The following is a 21,454-nucleotide window of genomic DNA, read 5'->3' on the forward strand; positions in this document are numbered from 1 at the left end:
CTCCTGCGATCGCGCGTACCAATACAATACAACGAGACGAGAGAGAAGCACCCTCTGTTCTGGATGGAAAGGACACTTCGTACAAGGAAGATGCGAACCGGCTTGAGGCCTACATTAGGACTACAATACGCAAATGAGTGGATGTAGCGTTATTGTAGGCTTCACGGTGTCTAGGATTTCTCTTGATCGAGGTGAGTAGACTTTGCCGGAAACGCTATCATCCTACATGCATAGTAGGTGTGGGAAGCGCTGTGGATATCCGTCATGCTCATTCGCTGCGTCCACTGGTCATACTCCGCGAATATCAGGGTGCTGGATCGGCTCCAGGGTGGGAAGACAGAGGGCCAGGGCAATCGTCGCATACTCCTTGGAATTATTCTCGGAGCAAGGTCCACACATCCAAGGCTTGGATGCCACGCAACACACTAGACGGATTCCCATTTAGGGACCTATTCTGCGATTGTTAGACAGTACCAAGTCTCCGCAGCTTATAGACCAATGTATAACCTATGCTTCTACATCCCATTCCCTTGACACCCAAATAAGAAGACTTTCTCTCTCTACACATATAGTTATTCTGTTATCTTCTGAGCTCTAGAACTGTATAGTCATGGAGCCACTACCTGATGAGTTTATAGTACAGAACTCAAGCACTTTCTTCATCCATACGCTACCCTCGTCATGAATCTCCGCGACTGTGAGTGGCATAATACGGAAAGGATGTCTGCTGCCTTGTGCTATACATTGCGCCTTTTCCTCCCGAAAGGCGTTTCCATGAAGGGCTACCACACTCTCATCGACAGATATAACCAGTCAATGGATTGGCAGCAACAACTTCAGATCCTGTAGAGGTCGTGAAGACTCGCAACTCCTCTGTCTCGATGCCAGCATGATAGCAACACTTGATTCATCTCCGACCGCGTCAGCTATCATACTACGTTCAGAAACACGGGGATTAAGGTTTATGGGACCAATCATGCCTTTTACAATGGTCATTTGTTCTCTTGTCATTCATGCGTCAGACAAACAGTATCGAACAGCGGTAGCATTTGCGAAGCGGTCGTTGCGAGAGTCTTCGAAAGAACAATGTTTGGTTAGACATACGTTGGCGGACTTGGAAAAGCGATCCATTCGTCAAAAGACTTGAATTATCCAGTCGAAGATTTACCGAGGCAGCTAGTAGTGAGGCTGGACTCAACGTCGAGAGAGTTCGGTTACATTTTTACTACTTCGATCTCGCTTTCTAACACACGCTCATCATGAATGGCATGTAGCTGCCGCGTCTTGTGGTGTTGCAGGCTAGTGATCAAGTTTCATTGAAGCGTATGGCCTCGTGAGATATGTGGTAGACTTCATTTCATGATGTTGTTGGATGGTGTGAGAATATCGCGGTCTTCGCATCCTAAGTAGATTGGGTACATCATTTAGGTCCCAATAGTCATCTTATCACTGTGGCTAAGTGGGACACTCCGGCACCTACAACTAGTCCACCCACACGTCGTTCAAAAGCCACTGCTGTCCAGCCCATTGCTCTTTCACGACCGGCCAGATCAGATCTGGTGGCAGGACAAACCCGCCACCCGCCTGGTCTTGAGGACTCAGCTCCATCGTCCATGAGTGGTTTGCGCCATGCACAGCATAGTGGTGGTCTCTCGAGTTACCGGTTGAGAAGTAAAGGATCTGACATCCAGGACCGAACTCATACGTGCTGTTCTTCGTGCTAGCAGCCATGATAGCATTCGCCGTACCACCAGCAACCTCAAGCATGCGAGGAAGAGTTTCGGGCAGCGGGTCGCACGAGAAGCCATAAGGAGTGAGAATAAGCTGGCCGTACGAGTGGAAGTCGATGAATGACCGAATACCAGCGCCTGTCTGCGACAGTTGGGCTGAGAGACTGTCCATGGCTTGGTTCTCAGGCGTGTCACCTGGAGCTTCTCCGCGGTATGTTTGACCGCAAGGGTCAGGCGTCGACCCACCCTCTGGCGGCTCAGCGTCCCACTCGTATTTCCAGTTGCGGTTGCCGTCAGTACCAAGACAGGTAGTGTTGATATTTGGGCGTGGCTGGCGGTTCTTGCGCCATAGACGGTCGTTGGTTTGCGTGTACAAGAAGCCATCCGGGTTGTGGAAGGGAACTAGGTAGAAGTCGTAGTAGTCCAGGAAGGTGGTCACATTGGCATCGCCCTTCTTGTAACCGTCGATTAGTTGGTAGGCCAGGTACTCAATCACTATGACAGTCAGCTGTGTTTCACAGGAGTCGCGATGTACCTTCTTACCCATGGCCGATATCCACTCTCGGGCATGGACTGTCGCATGCCAAAGGATGACTGGCTTCTCTTCTTGCTTTCCATACCCTTTCTTCTCGTCTCCATAAAGATGGAATGCCCAGATGGTCCGGTTCTCGTAGCTCTTTCCGATTGAAAACTTTCCCGAGTTCTTGGGGAATGCCTTGACTAGATCGTCCCAGTATTGGAGATGGTCGGCATACGGATGATAGGTGTCAAACCAAGAGAGATCTGGCAACTCTCCACGCTTGTGCAGGCCCCTCTTGTATACGGCTTCCTTATCAGTCGCGCGTATGTAGTGGCCCAAGTCGGAATTGACGAGGCGAGCCTTCAGACTTAGCGCGTTGAAAGATTCGATTTCTTCTGGTGGAATAGCGATGGACAGGGTGTCGCGAATGGGATGAGTGTGGTATTGGGAGAAGCGCTTCCCGAGATCACGAGCCTCGTCAGCAGAAGACGGGGTGATGGAATAGACGTGGTAGCCATCGTAGCTGGCTTTAGCACTGCGCGTCACAGAGCTGTCGCGAGGCTGGAAGGGAGTCGCTGCAGCCAATTGAGCGGCGAGCAACACTTTCGTCCACTTCATGATGTACAAGATTCGAGTTCAGTGCTGACAAGAAGCCTCCGCGGTCAGTCCGAAGACATTATATACACATCCATCGATGCTGTCAGAACCTTATCGTGCGATGAAGGCCAAGCAAATGATGATGCAACGGTTCTAGTTCATCTCGTAGTCTGGCATAGAGATATCGCCATGACATCCGGCGCTTGGTTCCTAACGAGTATGCGGAGTGTCGTTCAACGGCAGCCAAGAAGACGCCGAGACGTTGAGGTACCTTGGATATCACCAGCTTCCTGATCTGGTCTCGCCGCCAAGGAGTGCGACATGGTACGTATCCGCCTTCCCCTCACTCCGGGTATACTGATTAAATTACGAACCATGCTCCGCGCGGTTCCTCAGTTTGCGGAGCGCTGCTATGGTACACAATTTGAAGGGACTGAGAGTAGACTCATGTTGTGCCTTGACAAACCAGTCTTACGAGGAGACTAAAAAAGATAAAGGGAGCACTTCTGGGCTTTGTGACGTCGCAGCTGCTTCGATATTGATTGATTTGAGGGTTTCGTTAAGATGCGCGTTCCTGGGTGGAGTAGCAGCAACGCTAAGCAAAAAGGACATCCGCCCACCACGTTCTTTCGTAGAAGCAACAGGCAGGCAGGTAAAAAGAAGCTGCCTATGCATCTCGTGCAAAAGCAAAAAAGAATGCTCTTGCGAGCTGCTGTGTGACCTAACCAGGGATCGCTTTTTTGGGCGTTAGCGACGGTATTCGAACGTGGGCTCTGGGAGCTACTTACAACCTGGAATCTCTTGATATCGAACGAATCGTAGTCAAGCGCCTTGCCATTGGGCCATTAGGCCAGTTGTACTGTTGATGGAGAGAAAGCCAAATTTTATATTCATAAACTCACGTTGACAGCCGGACTGTGCGATGAGCGCTAGAGCGCGGGGCTGCTCCCCATGTACAGCCAAACGTCACTAGCCCCACCATACCTCTCCTTCAATTCGACGCACGTATCTTAGGCACCTACCATGACAGCATCCATCATGGCCGTCACACACCAAAGAGGCCGCTCGCTGGCGCAAGGTAACAGCGCTATAACCTGAAAGCCGCCCTTCAAGCAGGAGCAACTTCCGCAATCCCCATGTGTGGCTTCCTTTCATCCAAGACATACATTCCTCAACCCCAACCACCAAGACCGACAATGTCTGCAAGCAACACTGAGATATACACCGCGCACTACGACAGTAACCAGTTTGTGGTCGGAGGCGGCGTCGCGATCTTTCACCTTGCGACGAGTCGTGTGGTGATATGCAGCTGCGTTCACCGAGGACGAAAGTATTACTTTCTACCCAAGGGACGACGCGACGCCGGTGAGGAGAGCGGCACAGGCGCAGAAAGAGAAGGATATGAAGAGGTACGCGACATGAACAGATGCTTGCAGCAGGATACCTACTAATCGCGCGACCAGTCGGGCTACCGTAACCGTCTTCTCCCTCTACCCACCGTGCATCGGCAACCACAAGCCCACCCACGCGTCCACGCCTCTCCACAGACCGCCGAACCAGTCTCTATGCAACTCATGCCTCTCGGTACGCGGCAATACATAATCTACTGGTATATCGCCGAGACGCTTCCTCCAAACCTCGAGACCCTGCTTGAGACGGAAGCCGGCGCAGTGTACAAACCGCCACCAGCATACCCTCAGAACCTCTCTTTACGCGACAGAATAAAACAAGAACCTGAGGGATACGAGCCAAGACACCATGAGAACACAGGGGTAGATGAACTGGAAGTCACATATGAGAGTCATCTCGTGAGTGTGGAGGAGGCAATGGAAACATTGGGGAAGGAAGGCAGTATGGGTCGCGTTATGGCGGAAGTGGTGAGGAAAGGCTGGGAGGGAATACAAAGGAGGTTCGAGATGGAGGACGCTGCTACGCACGAGAGCCCGGAGGCAGTTTGATGCGCACGAAAAGACGCGACGAAGGAATGAATCCAGGAAGATTCCTTCGGGTTGGAGAACTGCTATAGCGATAGTGTCACTCGTATCCACGGTCTTCGCCCGCAGTCAACTAGAGCTTAACAAGTGAAATGTCCAACACTACGAATTACGCGATCGAAAGTCCCTTCAGAATCATAAAATCACTCCCTATCACATCAACCCCATCCTCCAGCCACACCCACCACGTGTCTTCGCTACCGCAGCACCTCCCCCGTCCAACAAACCTCGCTTCAGCAGAGCAATCTACCTCACCCCACAACGTCATGCGCGTGTTATCAGCATTAAATGAAGCAACCCCGCCCCGCGCACGCGATAACCGTTTTCTCAAAGCGTGGTAGCGACGGAGCATTTTCTCGAGCCAGGTAGCAAGAAACCTGCTCGCGCCGGCTCTTCTTATATTGCATTGCCCCATCCGTGCGCGAGCACGGCGTATATTCGCATGCGGCGGGGACGCACAGATGGCGACGGGGTGTTTTCTTCATTTGCCGTGTGTCGCACATGAAGGATGTCTATGGGTTGTGATTTTAAGGACGATAATGGAGGGTCTACGTGATGTGCGGTGTGTAAGTAGGCAGAAACTCTGGGCCTCGACAGCATTCGTTGCGGGTGGAACTGGTCAAGCGACCAAGGCCCCTGCTATGTTCTTTCATCCTCGTGGGCAATCCTTCAATATTAGCCAAGCGTCATACGAACGTCAATGATCATGAGCATCTGACAAAGACGTTATAAATTTTCCGAGGCGCAGCAGTAGGGCTGTGGTTGAGTGGAAGCGTTATCTGCGCATGTGAAGGCTCGGGAGGTGCACGGATGGGGAATGCAGACGTTGGAGATGCAGGACGGCTCGTGTTGAAGGTCAGGTCTGGATCCTGAGGGAGCTGTGTGAGTCGATGGGGGTCTAGAGGCGGGGTTTGATGAAGAGCCGGTCGCTGAGGAGGTGTAGTGATAGAAGGGGTGTTATGATATTTTTCCAAGACGGGTAAGTCGGTTCTTCCAATCATACTTCTACCAGTTCTTTTGTGTACGAGATACGACTTTCGATTCTAGTACGGTATGACGAATTCCGGACGCATGCAGGAATCGTTTGCGATCGTTGGAAGTGTAGGAGTGGACAAGCCGCCGTTCGAGATGCATTTTTGGAAGACTGATTACGATTGGAATGTAGTGAATCTGGCTGCATGTCTATGAGGTCAATGCGAGGTGACAACATGAGGCGGGAGTAATTGCGAAAACGTCTACAGGGTCGATGCGTTGCTCCGGATCCTTCTGAGGAAGATGCAAAGGTACGTAACTGCCCGATACCGTGGTGATGTGCGTTGGTAGTAGGTTTTGGTGAAGTACCCGGTCACAGGTGGCTGCAGCTACACCAGCTCAAGATCGGGATCTATCACCCTTGCCAGCTGCAAGCTGGACTTGCTCGGATACCTCTCTGGCATTTTGGGCTACGTATCTCTGAGATGATGGCGTTTGTTGAGATCCAGTCAGTGGAGTTGACACTGCCCATACGTAAGCGACGCAGACGGACATACGTACCCCGTCAGCACGATGTACATCTACAAGCATCGCGACGCGGAAGTCTTGTCCAGACTTGAAGGACGATCGACATATCCGTCCGCTCAGCTGCAAGCCTTCCGTTCTTTTCATGCACGGTATTCAGCCGCGATCTGGTGTTCGCGCACCTTCGGATCTCCTCACACCGTCCGAATTGCAGTAGAGCTACAGCGACTGGAGGAGCGCTGTGCAGTGCAGCATGAAGGTGCGCCAGTATCGATGCCTATGGATGAACTACAGCGACTTGTTGAGTACAAATGAGGCGCTTTGAAACAACCGGGCCGTTGTATCTCCCAGCGCTCCCGTACACGGGAAGGCGCACTAGAAACGCATAGCGCGCGGGTCGCAAACGCCGAAGGCTTACGGTCGCTGAGGTATCATAAGAAGATACCGAATAAGAGTACGCGGAATTGATCCTATACGAGGGTTTCAGATAAGCGTTCGTGATGGGGGAGTTTGTTCGCTCGGCGGACGCGCGTCGTAGTCGTTGGGCTGCGGCGGGAGCAGGTTACTCACAGCCAGCCGTCGAGCGAAGGCGGATGGGAGATGTTGCTGATGCAGTATCGTCCCGTCGATATACGCATGTTGTGTGTAAGGGTGTGCGACAGGTGTCCAGATCGCAGCAAGGGGCATGAGATTCACGTTTTGACGAGAACGCTAATGTAAGCTGACCACCAGGACCAGGGTATGTCATGTCAGGAAAGAGCGATGAAAATCGAATCGTTGTTAACTTGTCATGAGTTCTGAGGTGGTAGAGATATGTACACCATCAGTCAAAATAGACGCCTTGAACACCAAACAAGCATCGCCGTGCTCGTGAAAGAACCGTTGTGGTGACGTGATAACATTGATAGTTAGCCCGAAGGCGCGCCCGACCACATGAATATTTTGTCTTCGTGCCTGCTCCACAGGATAAGATACAAGGAGTGTAAAAAGAGACCAGATCAAGCGACGATGCGGTAAAGAAAAGAAATGTAATGTATACAGCGAAGTAGTAGATGCAAGCATGTCCTCATTAGATCCAACATTGGTCCTTCCAAACATGATAGATTGCAAGGCTAGTGATCAATGGACGAAGGGTATACCCATGTGACGAGACCAGAGATGAATAGGGAGGATACGTTTACCACGAGAAAGACTCCTCGCGGAAGTCAACGTTCCACTGGGACTCGCGATTGCGGACGGAGCGACGGAGCTCATCCGCCAATCCACCAGTACCGCAGGTGCTGACACAGGCAGCACCAATACCCTCTTGCATCTCCTGGTCGACCAAGGCTTGGACGTTGGGACGTCCAGGGAACATTTGGACACTGGAAGAGGGCGAGTGGATCTCCTTGGTGCTGCGAGGGCGAGTGACGAAGAGCAGAATCTTCAGGATCTCGCGGCGGCGTGGCATGGACAAGATCTGTGTCATCCATGTACGGATCCATTCCAAGTGCTCAGGCGATTGGATGATCCAGACGAGTGTAAGTCGGCGGGTGGCAACAGTTCCGTTGGCGTAACCAGCGACGATATCACGAACGTGGGGGACTTGGTGAGTGATACCGATACCAGCAGCCCACAGCATGACAGTTCCATAAGAGCTTAGATCTTCACCGCCTGTCATATGATGTTAGCATGGGTTGTTTAGATTGGATTAATATAAGCGATAGTGAAAAGTCCGGGGAAAAACAAGCTTCGGTACTTACCATATGGGCCCTCGACATATGCCGAAGTGGAGAATCTGCCGGAAGCAGAGAGGTCGGCTTTCTTGAACAGCTTGTCGGTAAAACCAGTTCGTCGGCGAATAATGAAAGACATGCTAGTCTTGTGGTGCTCGAGGATGTCTTGGCGGTTCATGGGAAGACCCTTCTCATCGGCGACGGACGAGGCAATGGTGAGATCTTCCTCTTCCTCACTCCAAGCGACAGAGAAGGGATGGTTGGTCCAGAGTCCGACGGAAGGAATGTACAGGTAGGCGTGCTGGCCGGGGCGGAACCTCCATGGGCGAGCCATGCGGACGGTCACACGAAGGGCGTCTCCGGGGAGAACCTCAACATCGCAACCGGTACCACCGTTTCCAACGTTGCGCGTGACGAGGCGGACGAATCTCCAGGTTCGCTCCATGACCCAGAGTGCGAGTACGCCGTAGAGCATGAACTGCTGCGGGCGCTCCTTGAGATGGACCCATACGGCGCCGAGCGCGATGGCAGCACCGACAATGTGGCCGTGCAGGAAAACCTCGTAGAAGGAGTGACGCACTGGAGATGGAGACTGGATCAGGAGGAAGACGAATGCGACAGTTCCCTGTGGATGTTAGACGTTGTTGGTACTGGCTTGGTACACGACTTACGATGAAACCTGTCATGATGAACTCGCTTCCAGTGATGGAGGCTTGTACGGCACCCCAGCCCTCTGCAAATCTGTTAGCATCGTGACGTTATGTCTAACCGGGCAAACTTACTGGTGTGGACCTTGTTGGCGATCCAGCATACAGTGTGGGCAATAGCCTCGAGGATTACGATCCGTCCGAACCAACGGTGGATGAGGTTCATGGTGTCGAATGAGATACCGGTGAGCTTAATGATGGGGTTGTTGCGACCAGCAAGCAGGAACAAGGGGATCATGTTGATGACAGCCATGATACCGGAGCGGCTGAGAAGTTCACCGGCTCCGGCTGAGAAGCTGCTGTAGTCGATCTTCCATACACAGAAGCCAACGTTGACGGCGAAGTAGCCAACTAGGAAGAAGCTTTGCAGACGGCTGGGCAGGGTTCCAACACCAATGGCGGAAGAGAGCTTGAATTCGCGGTGGTGACGGGTGCGGAACAGAGGCGCATCGAGGCAGTGCTTCTTGAAAGCTGCGTAGGTCCTGTTGGGGATGGCGAAGTATCGTTGGGTTTCGTTGTTCAAGCACGTGACGGTGCGGATGTAACGGACAAAGAAGAGGATGACTTGGTACATGAAGAAGACGACAACAATGATCCACCAGATGTATCCGAGGTAGTGCTGGACGTCGAGGTTCTCAAGACCAGCGGTCGGGTCTTCCTCTTCATGACCCGCACGCTTGGAGAAACCACTCATAGTTTGGAGGAGAGACATTGTCGTTGATAGAGCGGTAGGTGACGGGTGGGAGTCCTAGGGGAGGGGGACGCGGTCTAGAAGGTGTGCTTTAAGGATCCAGGACGGTAGGGTTGAGAGAGTGGACTCTGTCTTGGCCAGCAAACGACAGACGGGGGTAGGTGGGAAGAAGCACAACGGCACTTGTTCCGAATCGGTGATGCGGGAGTAGGCTAGAGATTCACTCGGATCGTGGCGATGATGTGGTCGTGCGTCGTGACCGGCTTCACTATAGTAGATTGGGCGGGCTGGGTTCAGGCGCAGGAGGCCAGGGTGAACGGCAGGCGCAATGCAGGCTCAGTTGACGTCGCCGGCGGTATTGACAGAATCCAGATAATCCAGATTGGGCGAGTTAATCAACAGGGATAAAGCAAACAAGGCAGCTGATGGTATGTAGCCGTTATGCAGGAGGAATGGGCTGCGGTGATAGGGCCTCGAGGGAAAATCGCCAACCAGGGGATATATTGCAAAGAGCCGGCGGGGAGGCGACGACTAGCACGCGGAGCGACGAAGAGAAAGTAAGAGCCAAGGGGGACCGAGGCGATAAAAGAGTGACGTGTGGTGAGCGAGTGTGGAGGTAGAGGGAAGAAGAAGGCTACGCAAGAGCGGGCGTGTGGGTAGAAGGGGAGCAATGCGTGAGTTTGATTATCGCGGCCTCTGATGCAGGATTGGAGGGAGTGCCTGACGCCAGCGACCGGGGGGGTGCCTGTCGCGCTCCGCCTGGCCGCCGCAGCGCAGCCTGCTATTCGGGGACCGGGCGATGAAACGGGGGGTCCCACGCCACACGCGAGGCCCTAGGCGACAGGGCGTTTCATCGCTCCGAACAAATCCACGCACCCACCGCGACTTTCACCACACTTTGCGTCATCAGGCCTGGAAGCTTCAAAACAACACATGGCCGCGGGCTTGGTTTGCTGAACGACAAGCGGCACGCCAAACAGGGATCCACCACCCGCTGCTCCTGCAACACTCCCTTGGCACCCATTCACCCCGCTACGCCCCAGCCTGCAACGGCCCTTCATCATCTGTCCGCGACGACGAAGACCGTCTCCGCAACGCCTCGTCTTGGCCCACTTCGTCGCGCGGCACACCTCCCCGCTGGCTCGCCAATGCTGTAGTTCTATCAAGTGCCCTGACTTATGCCATTCCAGTGGAGACTGCTGCCATGGTCGGCCTCCGTCTCAGTACATACCAAGTACATGCCAACTAAACACACTGCAGTCAGCCAGCGTGCAGAATCGACCGCTGACTACCACTAGAACCGAGGCTCACTGGGGCGCTTGAGTGAGCATCACCTCAAACAATTCATGCCCGCTGGCATCATGCCGTGGCGCCCCATGCAATGCATGACTGGTTGTTTCATTTGTCCCGTCTTGCGGAAGCTCCAACCGTCTGTTTTGACCTCTGCCCGGTAGCCCAGTCCTTGGGAGCTGTCACTCCATATCGGGCCGCCCTGTCTCAGCAACCCTACACATGCTGAAGGACTCTAGATTCGCAGGCAATTTGACGCGAGCTCTGGGTTCGGGGAGTAATTGTTTCTCCACATGGTTTGGGGCAGCACCACGATCCACAAGTGCTGGGACTGCTCGTACTACGGATGCGATTCTAGATCCTTCACGCAATCACCGCCGTGTGCTACCTGGCTGTTGAGAATGAGTGCGCGTGCGGTAGCACCAGCCATATCAGCTGTTATCGCAACCTGCTGTCAACTACTTCTACAAATTACGCGTGCTCAACGCCCCCATCTTAGAGCGGCTGCTATGCTCCACGGCAAATTCACCGACGACGCCACAATGCGTTCAGAGTCCTCAACACGAACGGCTGGGACCTACGGACGTTCGTCCTGACACTTTAGCCTGTACCCGTCGTACGTCTTCGTACATCACCCAAGATGGCAAAAGCAAATCCCCTGCGTTTGATGGCTTCGAGGATGCCGTAGTTCGGAACACTCTATAGTACAGCCGCTGTAAAATACGAGTCAAAGACAGACGTGCATCCATACTCCGCTCGAGTCGCGGGACAGATCACATGTGACAGCTTCACGTTCCCTCTCGCCGCTGTCACCGCCAGGCAGACCCAGGCTTGTCACAGCGACCGCTGAGAAACTGTCAGATTGCCGTTGTTTCAAACAGATGACGAGGTCCATCTAGGCCCCACGATGTCGAAACGTCGTCAACGATCCCCAGGACGACGTTTCAAGGACAGGCACCTTTCATCTTCCTTCACTGAAAGGCAATCACTTCCTAACGTTACAATCACTCCGCAGCGTCTGACATGCGACACGACTACGCAAGCGCTGAGGTGGACCTAGCGTAAACGTTCGCAGCTATCGATAATCAGGCGATTCGGAGCAGGCGCTGTGTGTTTGGACTTCCGCACCCCTCATCGCGATCTGCCAGTCGTTGATGAATGAGCACAGCCTAGCAACCAGCTTGATGAGTTATTTCTTACCACTGCTAATGCAATGTTGAGCAGTGTTTTGACCACCCTAAGACTCAATGCGCAGTTCTTAATCTCCGCATTCGTTTTGCTCGCTGCTCACCATTTCGCTTACCGGCCAGTAGGATGACCTGCCCTGGTATGCACGAAATCCTTCCGATGCGGATCGGTTCCTGGATCGACGAGCACGCGAATCTGACTGACAGGAACCGCGCCGCATCTTTCGACGTCAGAAGCAAACATTGCCGCTAGAATACTCGGATAACGCTTATGCGGGTGTGGGCAGGTGTGGCTCCAGCGAGCGTCTGGTGTGGTGTTTACAGAGACAGAGGCATCCGCCACGTTGTAGGGGCAGGCTTATCGCGTCGGGGGCCAGCTGTCTCAGAACGCGAGTCTGACTGCACACCTGCTTCCGGCGCGTACTACATTCCTGGGCCTCTATATATGAGGCCCCGGAGACCCAACAGGATGACACGAAGATATAAGTAGTATACTCCGACCTGTGATTAGCATACAGTCAGGAGAATGAAGCTCGGATGCCTCACGCCCCGACGAAAGACAATCTACATGCGGGAGACATGTCTTCCACGCAGCCCCGAGGCTCGGAGACAAAGCATATCTTCAATTATGTTTTCGGCTCACCGGAGCTCTGCACGGGTGGCTACCTCCACTCCTTGTGACATCACATGTCTTCCACCCAGCTGTACAGCGAATTGTACGATGACAAGCATCTGTGATCCACGGTCGCCACTTTGCAAGGCTCGCTCACTAGGTGCGCGTATTGATGGGACACAGTGAGCATAGGAGTACATCGAGTCCGAACATCCGTTCTCCAGTGAATTCTCATCTGGAGTGCACAGCGCGCAGTCGCGTTGTGGTAGACGACCAGTTGCATGACTGTTGAACATGTGTGCGGAATTGGTGCTGCGCGAGTGAAAGCAGTGTTTGGACGCGGAGACAGCAGCGCGTCTGGGCCCTTAACGCCGACTGCCGATGTTGGTCAAACAAACAAACATCGACACGACAACATAGCATTGGCATAACGTATCACGATTATTCACCTGCGCGTATTGCTTCTATATGCATTAGACGACATATTTACTGTGATGTCGACCGACGACACGCTGCCTTGGACGACTTCACGATGCAACCGCCTGCTGCGCCCGCTCTCGTCCAAACTCGCGAAGCTGCGCAAAGAGCTTGAGCGACCGCGTACTGTCAGCGCCGAATCGCGCAATGCCTCCTCTGCTTTTGCGGTCAAAGGCTCTCCGCAAAAGACGACCAACTTCACCCGACCGGCGAACAAGCCCCGAGGCTTCGAGAAGGCTAGAGATCCAGACTGGCGGCCAGGCGCGAAGGTAGGGACGGGCAAGAAGACAACGTATGGTGGCCGTGGTCGAGGAAGAGCGCCGACATTGCAGAGAAATGGCTCTGGCACGGGCAGGGACAATGTCTCTCGGCCGGGCGAGATCGCGTTTACGCCTCTGATCTCGAGGATGGGCGGACAGTTGCACAGCAGCCCACAGATACCAATCTCGCCGCTGCGCAAATACTCCAAGATCAAAGGCCCCCTTCTGGCTCCGATGAATCCGCCCACGACACATGTACCTGGCGAGATCCGCAAGCTCACCCAGGGACTATCCGAAGCCTACGCGAACATCCTACAATCGACTACAACGGGCGGTGAAGCCAGATGGAAGGGCACAAGGTCGCTCATGGGTGCTTGCTTGAGAAGGCTGCCGGCCTACATCGAACTCGAAGAGCATTTCGCCAAACTGGACAAGCTGGAAGAAGACGGGGAGGAGGAGAGGGACATTGCGAATGAGATCTACGAACACCTCGAAACACAGTTCGAGCAAGAGCATGGCCAGGGTTGGCGGCCTTTCAAATGCGTTGTCCGGGCGCATGCCACGACATTGGTGTGTGATGCTGTGACAGATGAGGTACTTGGCTTGGACAACGTGCTGGTTCTCGTTACACATTGTCTGAACTCCTCCGCTTGGGATGAAGCTGAGAGGTTACTGTTAGCATATGCACCACTCCTGGAGTCTGTGTCTATACCCATCAACACTCGAGCGGACCTGTTTGACCCTCAAAAGTCGCCCTACCTGTATTCCGTGAAGAGCTTTGTCCACCACACAGGACGCTATCGCTTGCTCTACGATCTGCTAGAACACATGGTGGCGTTCGAACTTCTACCTCTCGAATGGCTCGCGACAGACTCCATGCGCCCGGTCTGGGACCGACTTGTTCGAACGATCACCGAGAACGACCGTCGGACGCTTGCAAGTGCTTCCCGGTTTTTCGAAACGGTCACCCTTGCAAGTATGGGATTACCGGATGCACGACTTCTAGAAGATGAAGTCACTGGATCTGTGTCGAGACGATTTGTGCCGTCATCTCGAGAGGAGCTTCGACGCGCGCTGGACACTACCTTTTCGAGTCTGCTAACTGTCTTGTGCAGCATTGCTTTGGTCAACAATAGTCGCGACGATCCCGCAGGGAAAGAGATCGTACGGAGAGTCGCATCGGTGTTAGATTCGGTTGTCTTCGCTTTGTCTGCCCGTGAAGACATCAGGGATGAGCTGAAGCTTCTTGCGCCGGAGTCGGATGATGTTCAGCTCATGGCTCAGCGCGCTCTCTGGATCATCTTCGCATCGTACCTGGTGCATCTTGGAGGCTCTGAGAATCCGGGCAAAGCTTCACTCGATTCCTCCACCTCTATTGGACTTGTCAATTGGGTGATCAACCAATATTCATCAAACATCATCAACCTTGCATCGATATTCGCAACTATTCCAGCCTTAATCTCTTCAACCGCACGCGGTACGGGGCGCATCTGGAAAGACGATGGTTTCGATCAACTACAACGGCTCGTCACAGCCCTGACATCGAGCTCTGGTTGCCGACTGCCCCATAAACTATGGACACTGAAGCGGCTCGCACTGGAATCAGCCAGAGACTTTGCCCATGGCACTGGCGATGCTGAGCACATGGCCTACGTACGCAACATCGAGAAGATGATGCACACGCAAGGCCGCCTAGTCATTATGCAATCACCACAGAAGAACGAGTCGCCCACGGTCGGTGGTGGCTTTAGATGGGAGGAGGGCATTGGTGAATGGGTTACTTGTACACCATTCGCAAAGCAGAACATCAAGCGCCAGACAAAAGAGCCAATTCGAGCATTGGAACTCTTGCCAACTCCAGCACAGTCTGAAGATGAGAAGACAGACGCATCTGATTTCGAGGATGGCCTTCCGAGTGGCATACCAGACACCCCAGTGTGGGAAGTCACGGCTCTCGACTACGACGACAACCAAATTCCACAGTCGTCACCTATAAAGAAGAGACCGCGGGTTTCCACATCGTCACTCGGAAAACGAACTCGCGCACCATCGCCAAAGGTCGTCATATCCATGAAGCGAATGCATATAACACCCCCCGATACCCCACCATTCAGGTACTACTCTGAGCTTCCTGAAGACAAGCACGTCGGTCCCAGGCGGTCTCGGCGTCCGAAACAGGAGTCCCATGCATCCGCTGCTCGACTGCGCACCCAACGTTCCAGAACATCACTTGAAAGCGGACTGCGCAATCTTAGAAGACCTGTCTATGCGGAGCCAGCACTTGAGGTCAGCGACACCGACACCCAGGCGTCCAGTTCCTCGCAGGACGATTCAGAGGACTCGTCGGTGTCGGTGGAGAGTATGCGTACCAAGACTGTTCAAACAAACACTCACCCATCTGAGCGCACTCGCGCACGTCATTCGCTTCCGACCGTTCTTGCCGTCCATGACGACGACGAAGAATCAGAGCGCGACGAGCTTGGCAGGACACCCGCTCGTCCTCGTCTCCCACTCCGCAAACGAACAAGCGCTCGCCAGTCCATTCAACCACGCACGCAGTGGATGAACTCATGCAAAAGCATAGTAGCAGACAGCGATGATGATAGTCAAGACGAGCTGAGTTTCTGTTAGGCACAGATCATGTACTCGTTGCACAGCTCAGACGCATGTCTACGTTCAGATGGAGTTTGTCAGGACCTTTTGCTTAGTCGGTGTTGAATTGCCTCTTTCTTGTATCGATACCCCTGGATCTTTATTTTGCGTTGTTTGGATAATAAGAAATATATATACATGCCATTATTGCGCTTCCCTTTGAATGTATGAAAAGGCGCGTTTGAAGTACTCACATATCGACGAATGCAGGAGACTGTGACGCACATGCGATGAGCACACAACTGAGATCTATGACCATCCCGTAGGGCTGCAGCAAGCCTATTGCTAGACTTACGGCTACGAAAACTGGCATGTTACGACATATATCAACGACTCGACAGTACACAGCCTGATTGACTACGCATGCTTCCTTCGTCTGCTCGCCGATTACAAGAGAAGACAGAAATATAATACTACTACTATTCCATACTCAGCTCCTCCACGAAGCTTGAGCATCCTTTACACAACGATATTTCTACCTACTGCCCACGTTGGCAGCGAATAGTGGGGCGAAGTTATGCACAAGAATGCGCTCAAACTTTCTCACCTTGGCGACATGCATGTTTCATATGTGAAAAACGGCGAGGGTCGAACAGCATAGGATGGGAAAGACAGGAAGAATGAAAAGGGCAGCAATACGTGAAAGGTTCAGGTCGTGCATGCGTGGGGGTGTGAAAGCATTGCTTTACCAAAGCGAGTACGTTTGATCCGTGGAGATGAACAGACACTCGCATGATGGCTTGCATGTCAAGCACTTGATCACAATATACATGCACGCACAAGTGGTCCCAGTTGATGTGCCTAAGCCATTTGTATTTTTTATTACTCATTGCTGCATCCCATATTCCAGTCCATGTATTGTGCTGTTCAAATGATGGTGTGGGTCGATGGCGTTTCAGTCGCTTGTCGTATGTGGATATGAAATCGTTACGTGTTAAGGACAGGTGTCGAATCGAAAATTGCCGTGCCACATGTCGATGGTGCTGGTGGTAGAGAGGGTGAGTTTCTATCATCTGTTAGTAAAGCGATCCAACGTGGGAGATGCAGCAGTCGCGCCACGCGGGCTGGCTGAGGGGCGAGGGCAAGGTGACGTACAGTTGCAGTTGCAAGCTCCGGGAGCGCAGCCGCAGTCGGCGCAGGTGCATCCAGAGTTTCCGCAGCCGCCCTTCATGTTGATGATTGTTTGGAGAGGTTGAAAGTGTTGGTTGTTTAGTTGAAAGAGTGGTGTCGTTCTGTTACTTTGATCGTTTGCTGGTGGGAGAGGAAGCAGGTGGAGGGGCAGAAGCGGGGCACGCCTTATATGTCCCTGACTTCCAAGGTTCGGTGACATACCATTTCCGGAAGGGTAAGATGCGACACCGATAGCCGCACTTACCAATAGATCATGCGCTACGGTTCGGGCTCTTTTCCAAGTTCGCTATTTAGGCGGGGCCGGCACGTTACTTGGCGAATCATGGGTAGAAAGTGCTGTAGGTAGTGACTGTGGTGGCGACTCGAGCGGTTGGATGAGGTATTGGCGCAGCACGTAACCTCATTTGAGCAAGTTACGTGGGGAGCTAGTGTGAGCTTGCCGGGTGGGGCGTGAGCGAGCACTTGTGCCACCGGATGCGAGCACGCTGTAGACACCCAGGGATGGATGATGTGACGTAGGAGGGTCATGAAGCAGAGGAATGTCGTTACGCTGTTGTTGCTTTTATGACAGAGCTCTTGTCCCGGCGCGGATGCTGAGTTCAGTCTTCGGTTCACCGGAGATCTGCAATGATGGGATAGCCGTACTGTGAGGATCCAACGTAAGCAGCCAGCAAGATCATTGATGACTGAATACACAGCCTTCAGGTCTGCCTACACGAGTGTAGCAGACAGACTGAGACCTTTGTCGATGTTCAGATCACCCCTCTTTTCCCTATGTTGGCAAGATCGATCACCTCCTCTTCTACTTCGCTCTCGGCAGCATGTTTTCCTTTGGCGTTCTTGTTGTTCTTCGTTCCACCTTTGCTGTTAGAGTTCCCTTTCTTCCCGTCCTTGATGCTACCCTCATCATCCGTATCATCTCCGAATAGGAAGCCTTTGCCCTTCATGCGTCTCTTCTCGTCAGATGAGAAGGTAGAATGGGCGGCACCGGAGGCGAAGTTGGAAGACGCTGAATCTTCACCAAGCATCCAAGAGAAATTGGAGGATGTAAGATGTGGCCGCGACGGTGGGGAGAGGGTCGAAGCAAGCTTGGACGGAGGTGATAATGTACGCACGGGTGGTGAGGTCGGACGGGAAACGGCAGGAGAAGGGTTCTTCGAAGCTGTTGTCGACGGGTTGTTCGACTGAGACGTCGTGCTCAAAGAGATGGGTGGTACGACTGGTGCCTGTTTCGGTGACACTGGGGATTGAGGAGGTGGAGAAGATAAGCTGATCGCAGCCTGTGCAGTAGATGCCTGTTCGGTTGCTTCGTCGATAGGAAGCGGTAGAGAAGAGTCTTCAAGATAAACTTGCACGAATTGCACTTTCGCGATAGCAAGGCTGAGTGCCTCCATAGCTTGTTTTCCTTTCTCGTCGCCTTCTCTCGCCTTTTGTGCTTCGTCGCGCTCTCTGTGGTACTCCCACAGGTCACCGACGGCAACTTCCAACATTTTAGCGAGACTCTTGTTCCTGCGATCCAGCTCTTCCATCTTCTTGAATGTGTTCACCGAGTGTACCCTTTCGAGACTTGGTCGTCCATTGGCGCCAGAGGTGCCTAGTTGGCCAGGCTTCCGAAACTCCCTCCCTCCGGAACGCGGTGTCGACTGGCCAGAGGTTGCTCCTGACTGATAAGCCTCAACGTTCTTCCTTACTTCACCCACTGCATCTCGCAGAGCCCTCCCCACACCCCACTGCGATCCGCGATCCAGTACATTCTTCGCCGCACCCTGTATCAAGGCCTCGAAACCAGCGCCCTGTTGTGTCACAAAGCTTCTTGGCGATCCGATGCTCTGTCGCGTTCGGCTCGAGACGAATGACGGAGACGGCGATGGTTCGCGGACAGGCGGTTTTGATACAGGCTCGATAATGGGCGCTTGCTTCCCATATCGTGTAATAATCTCTGCCCCGCCGAGTGGACTAAGGTGATCACGGAGATATAGCGCGTCTTTGATGAATGTGTACGGCGGTGCGGCGGGTTCAGGGTATCGCAAAAGGAGTGCAAAGGCTTCATTCGTATCAGCTGCCATCAGCTCCCACCGTATGCGCAGCAGCATGGCTAATGAGATCATATCGACAAGCTCTAGCGTGGAGTCTATGGCGAACAGGGCATCCCACACGTCGAAGACGGCGTCGAGTGAGAATTCCCGTCCGAAAAGAAGGCGTATCCAGCGTCTGGTACACATTAGGGAAGCTTGGCTCGAGTGCGCATAGTGACTTACAGGAGGAAAATCTGGGGCACAATCTCAAGCTTGACAAGATGGGTGTAGAGTTCTGGGTCCACCTTGGGTAGATTGCCCTCAAAGATCCTTGAGCTTCGCGCAAGCATTGGTGTGTCTTTGGTTATAGATCCAGTCTCGGCCGGCGCGTAGAAAGACTTGGCTGTCTGCATGATGATGGAGAAAAGCATATGCGTGTCGTGCTCAATGTATCCAGCGTCGAGCATCTCGGCCAGAGTGTGGTCCATTGCGCCAGTCTGCTGGCCGGCCACATCTATGGCATCTCTCTCAACGACCCACAGCAGCGGCGCAAGTATTTCGTGCATGCCTTGGCGATATCCTATGTCAGGATGCATCTTGCACCACACGAACAGTATGTCCAACATCATGGTCTGCGTCGCGGGCTGGCGAAAGTATACATTGTCGGGCATACATCGTTCGATATCCTGGAATATCTCGGCGCGAAGTTCTTCGTCGGCGCGGAGGGCTACCCATGGTGACTTTTAACGCTTAGTATTTGTCAATAAGCGACATGTCTCGATGGCGGCGGCCGGTCGTGGGTGCACACACCTCTGATAGTTCGCTCAATGGGTCTACGGAAGACTCGAATTCGTCGGGGTTATGTATGGCGCGGAGGTAGTGCGACCGCAGAGACTCGTATGTCTTGCGCGCATGGCTGAGATGGGTAGGCCATGACGAGCGGTCGAGCGTCTTGAAGACGAGGAATATCTGACTTTACTGTGAGCGATGGAGGGGAAGAGGGGTAGGTCGGACCGCACCTTCCAGCAGACGGAGCGGAGTCCTGCGGTGATCTGGGGTTCCTTGTGCGCAGATACGTGGATCTTGAGGTCAGTCAGGGAGTGGAAGTCGTCGAGCTGCCGCCAGTGCTTTCTATGCGATGTCAGCATTGGGACCATGGGCAAGGACAGGCATGACGCACTCGGCTTCAGATACGGATCGCATGGTGGAATATTACAAAGAGGGGTGTGAGTACTGTGTCGGCAACCCAAGCACCCTGTTGGTAGCTCGGCGCCGTGATGCAATCGCGCGCGGCGGGGCAACTCGAGCCGACGACGTCACGTGGCACATGAGACATCACCTGGGCACTTCCAACATTGGTTGCAACCATGGGAAACTCGGATGGAACGTCCCAAGCGCGTCAGCTAGGGTGCTGCTTGCAAACGCGTTGCTAGGTCGCGTCTATGGTCAGTGTCAGGGTCTGCTGCGAGTTTGGTCGGTTGCCAGAGGAAACAAGAATAGATCACGACGTCACAGTAAAACCATGATACGGATACGATAACGGTACAGTGTAGCATCGGACGATAGCGTCTAACACAGTCAATAGCTTCGTTCGTGGTAAGTTTCTGGATTTCTAAATGCATCGCACGCTACGTTCGCTAAGAACGGGATCGCATGTGGATAAGAGAACGATTTAGTTTACGATGCAGCATCTTCGGCTGAATGCCAATGGCGGCGCGGGAAGTCGCATACGCCGTGTGGCGTAGACTACTCGTACGAGGGATGCAACAGGAACGAGAACGAGCTCTGGCCTATCGAACCAAACTTGGCTCGTTGTTCTCAGCTGCCTCCGGGGCTGGGAATGTCGGCATCGACGGAGACCTTGGCAGCGACCAAGCGAACTCGCGATGATCGACAATGTTTTGACTTGGCACGGTTCACTCTTTCTTCGCTGGGGGTACAGCGTTCCGCTGGCCCTCAATGACGAGCCTGTCCATGAGGCCTGGGGCTAGAATGTCCTGGCGGAAGCGCTCCTGCTGCAGCAACTCCAGTGCACGCAGCGTGGGGCCGGGGTGACTGCGCCGACGGGGTCAGTAAGCAGGCGGTGTGAGGGGCGGCGAACATACTGCAAGAATCTTGTGTACTTTGGGTCTTTGAAGTACTGCAGGTAGCCGAGGTATGCGACGAACTCGGGCTTGTCGAGCGTCTTTTGCTGGGCCAGGTAGTTGAGATAGACGGGATTGGCAAGGCACTGGACAAACTAGGCGCGTGTTAATGAAGGTCAAACAGGGGCTAATGACGACGCAGTATAGGGGAATTGCGGACCTCGAGCTCGAGCTCAAAGCGCGAGTAGCCTCCCACGCCCGGGACATGTTGCGCCGTCTCGTGAGCCATGGCTG

At 53.4% G+C, this 21,454-nt stretch overlaps 6 protein-coding genes across 6 annotated transcripts; 2 read left to right on the top strand and 4 right to left on the bottom strand.

Annotated features, from left to right (window-relative positions):
- Window positions 1-1,482: 1,482 nt before the first annotated feature.
- Window positions 1,483-2,868, bottom strand: J4E79_008106 (uncharacterized protein; the record flags this gene model as incomplete). Its single annotated transcript, XM_049356965.1, has 2 exons — window positions 1,483-2,225; window positions 2,274-2,868. 2 exons carry the CDS (start codon window positions 2,866-2,868, stop codon window positions 1,483-1,485), a joined length of 1,338 nt encoding a protein of 445 aa, XP_049208329.1.
- Window positions 2,869-4,043: 1,175 nt separating this feature from the next.
- Window positions 4,044-4,805, top strand: J4E79_008107 (uncharacterized protein; the record flags this gene model as incomplete). Its single annotated transcript, XM_049356966.1, has 2 exons — window positions 4,044-4,256; window positions 4,311-4,805. The coding sequence occupies 2 exons, from the start codon at window positions 4,044-4,046 to the stop codon at window positions 4,803-4,805; spliced, it is 708 nt and encodes a 235-aa protein (XP_049208330.1).
- A 2,710-nt stretch (window positions 4,806-7,515) lies between these two features.
- On the bottom strand, window positions 7,516-9,472 carry J4E79_008108 (uncharacterized protein; the record flags this gene model as incomplete). Its single annotated transcript, XM_049356967.1, has 4 exons — window positions 7,516-7,991; window positions 8,081-8,678; window positions 8,725-8,786; window positions 8,836-9,472. 4 exons carry the CDS (start codon window positions 9,470-9,472, stop codon window positions 7,516-7,518), a joined length of 1,773 nt encoding a protein of 590 aa, XP_049208331.1.
- Window positions 9,473-13,035: 3,563 nt separating this feature from the next.
- On the top strand, window positions 13,036-15,909 carry J4E79_008109 (uncharacterized protein; the record flags this gene model as incomplete). The annotated part of the gene is made up of 1 exon (XM_049356968.1): window positions 13,036-15,909. The coding sequence occupies one exon, from the start codon at window positions 13,036-13,038 to the stop codon at window positions 15,907-15,909; it is 2,874 nt and encodes a 957-aa protein (XP_049208332.1).
- Window positions 15,910-17,813: 1,904 nt separating this feature from the next.
- On the bottom strand, window positions 17,814-20,279 carry J4E79_008110 (uncharacterized protein; the record flags this gene model as incomplete). Its single annotated transcript, XM_049356969.1, has 5 exons — window positions 17,814-19,272; window positions 19,320-19,816; window positions 19,887-20,045; window positions 20,096-20,207; window positions 20,257-20,279. The coding sequence occupies 5 exons, from the start codon at window positions 20,277-20,279 to the stop codon at window positions 17,814-17,816; spliced, it is 2,250 nt and encodes a 749-aa protein (XP_049208333.1).
- Window positions 20,280-20,992: 713 nt separating this feature from the next.
- SOH1 (suppressor of hpr1) lies at window positions 20,993-21,449 on the bottom strand (the record flags this gene model as incomplete). The annotated part of the gene is made up of 3 exons (XM_049356970.1): window positions 20,993-21,131; window positions 21,182-21,315; window positions 21,381-21,449. 3 exons carry the CDS (start codon window positions 21,447-21,449, stop codon window positions 20,993-20,995), a joined length of 342 nt encoding a protein of 113 aa, XP_049208334.1.
- Between the last annotated feature and the right edge of the window lie 5 nt (window positions 21,450-21,454).

Source organism: Alternaria viburni (assembly GCF_023758015.1).
Source record: "Alternaria viburni strain BMP 2772 chromosome Unknown scaffold_19, whole genome shotgun sequence".
In the NCBI taxonomy this organism is placed as follows: Eukaryota; Fungi; Ascomycota; class Dothideomycetes; order Pleosporales; family Pleosporaceae; genus Alternaria; species Alternaria viburni.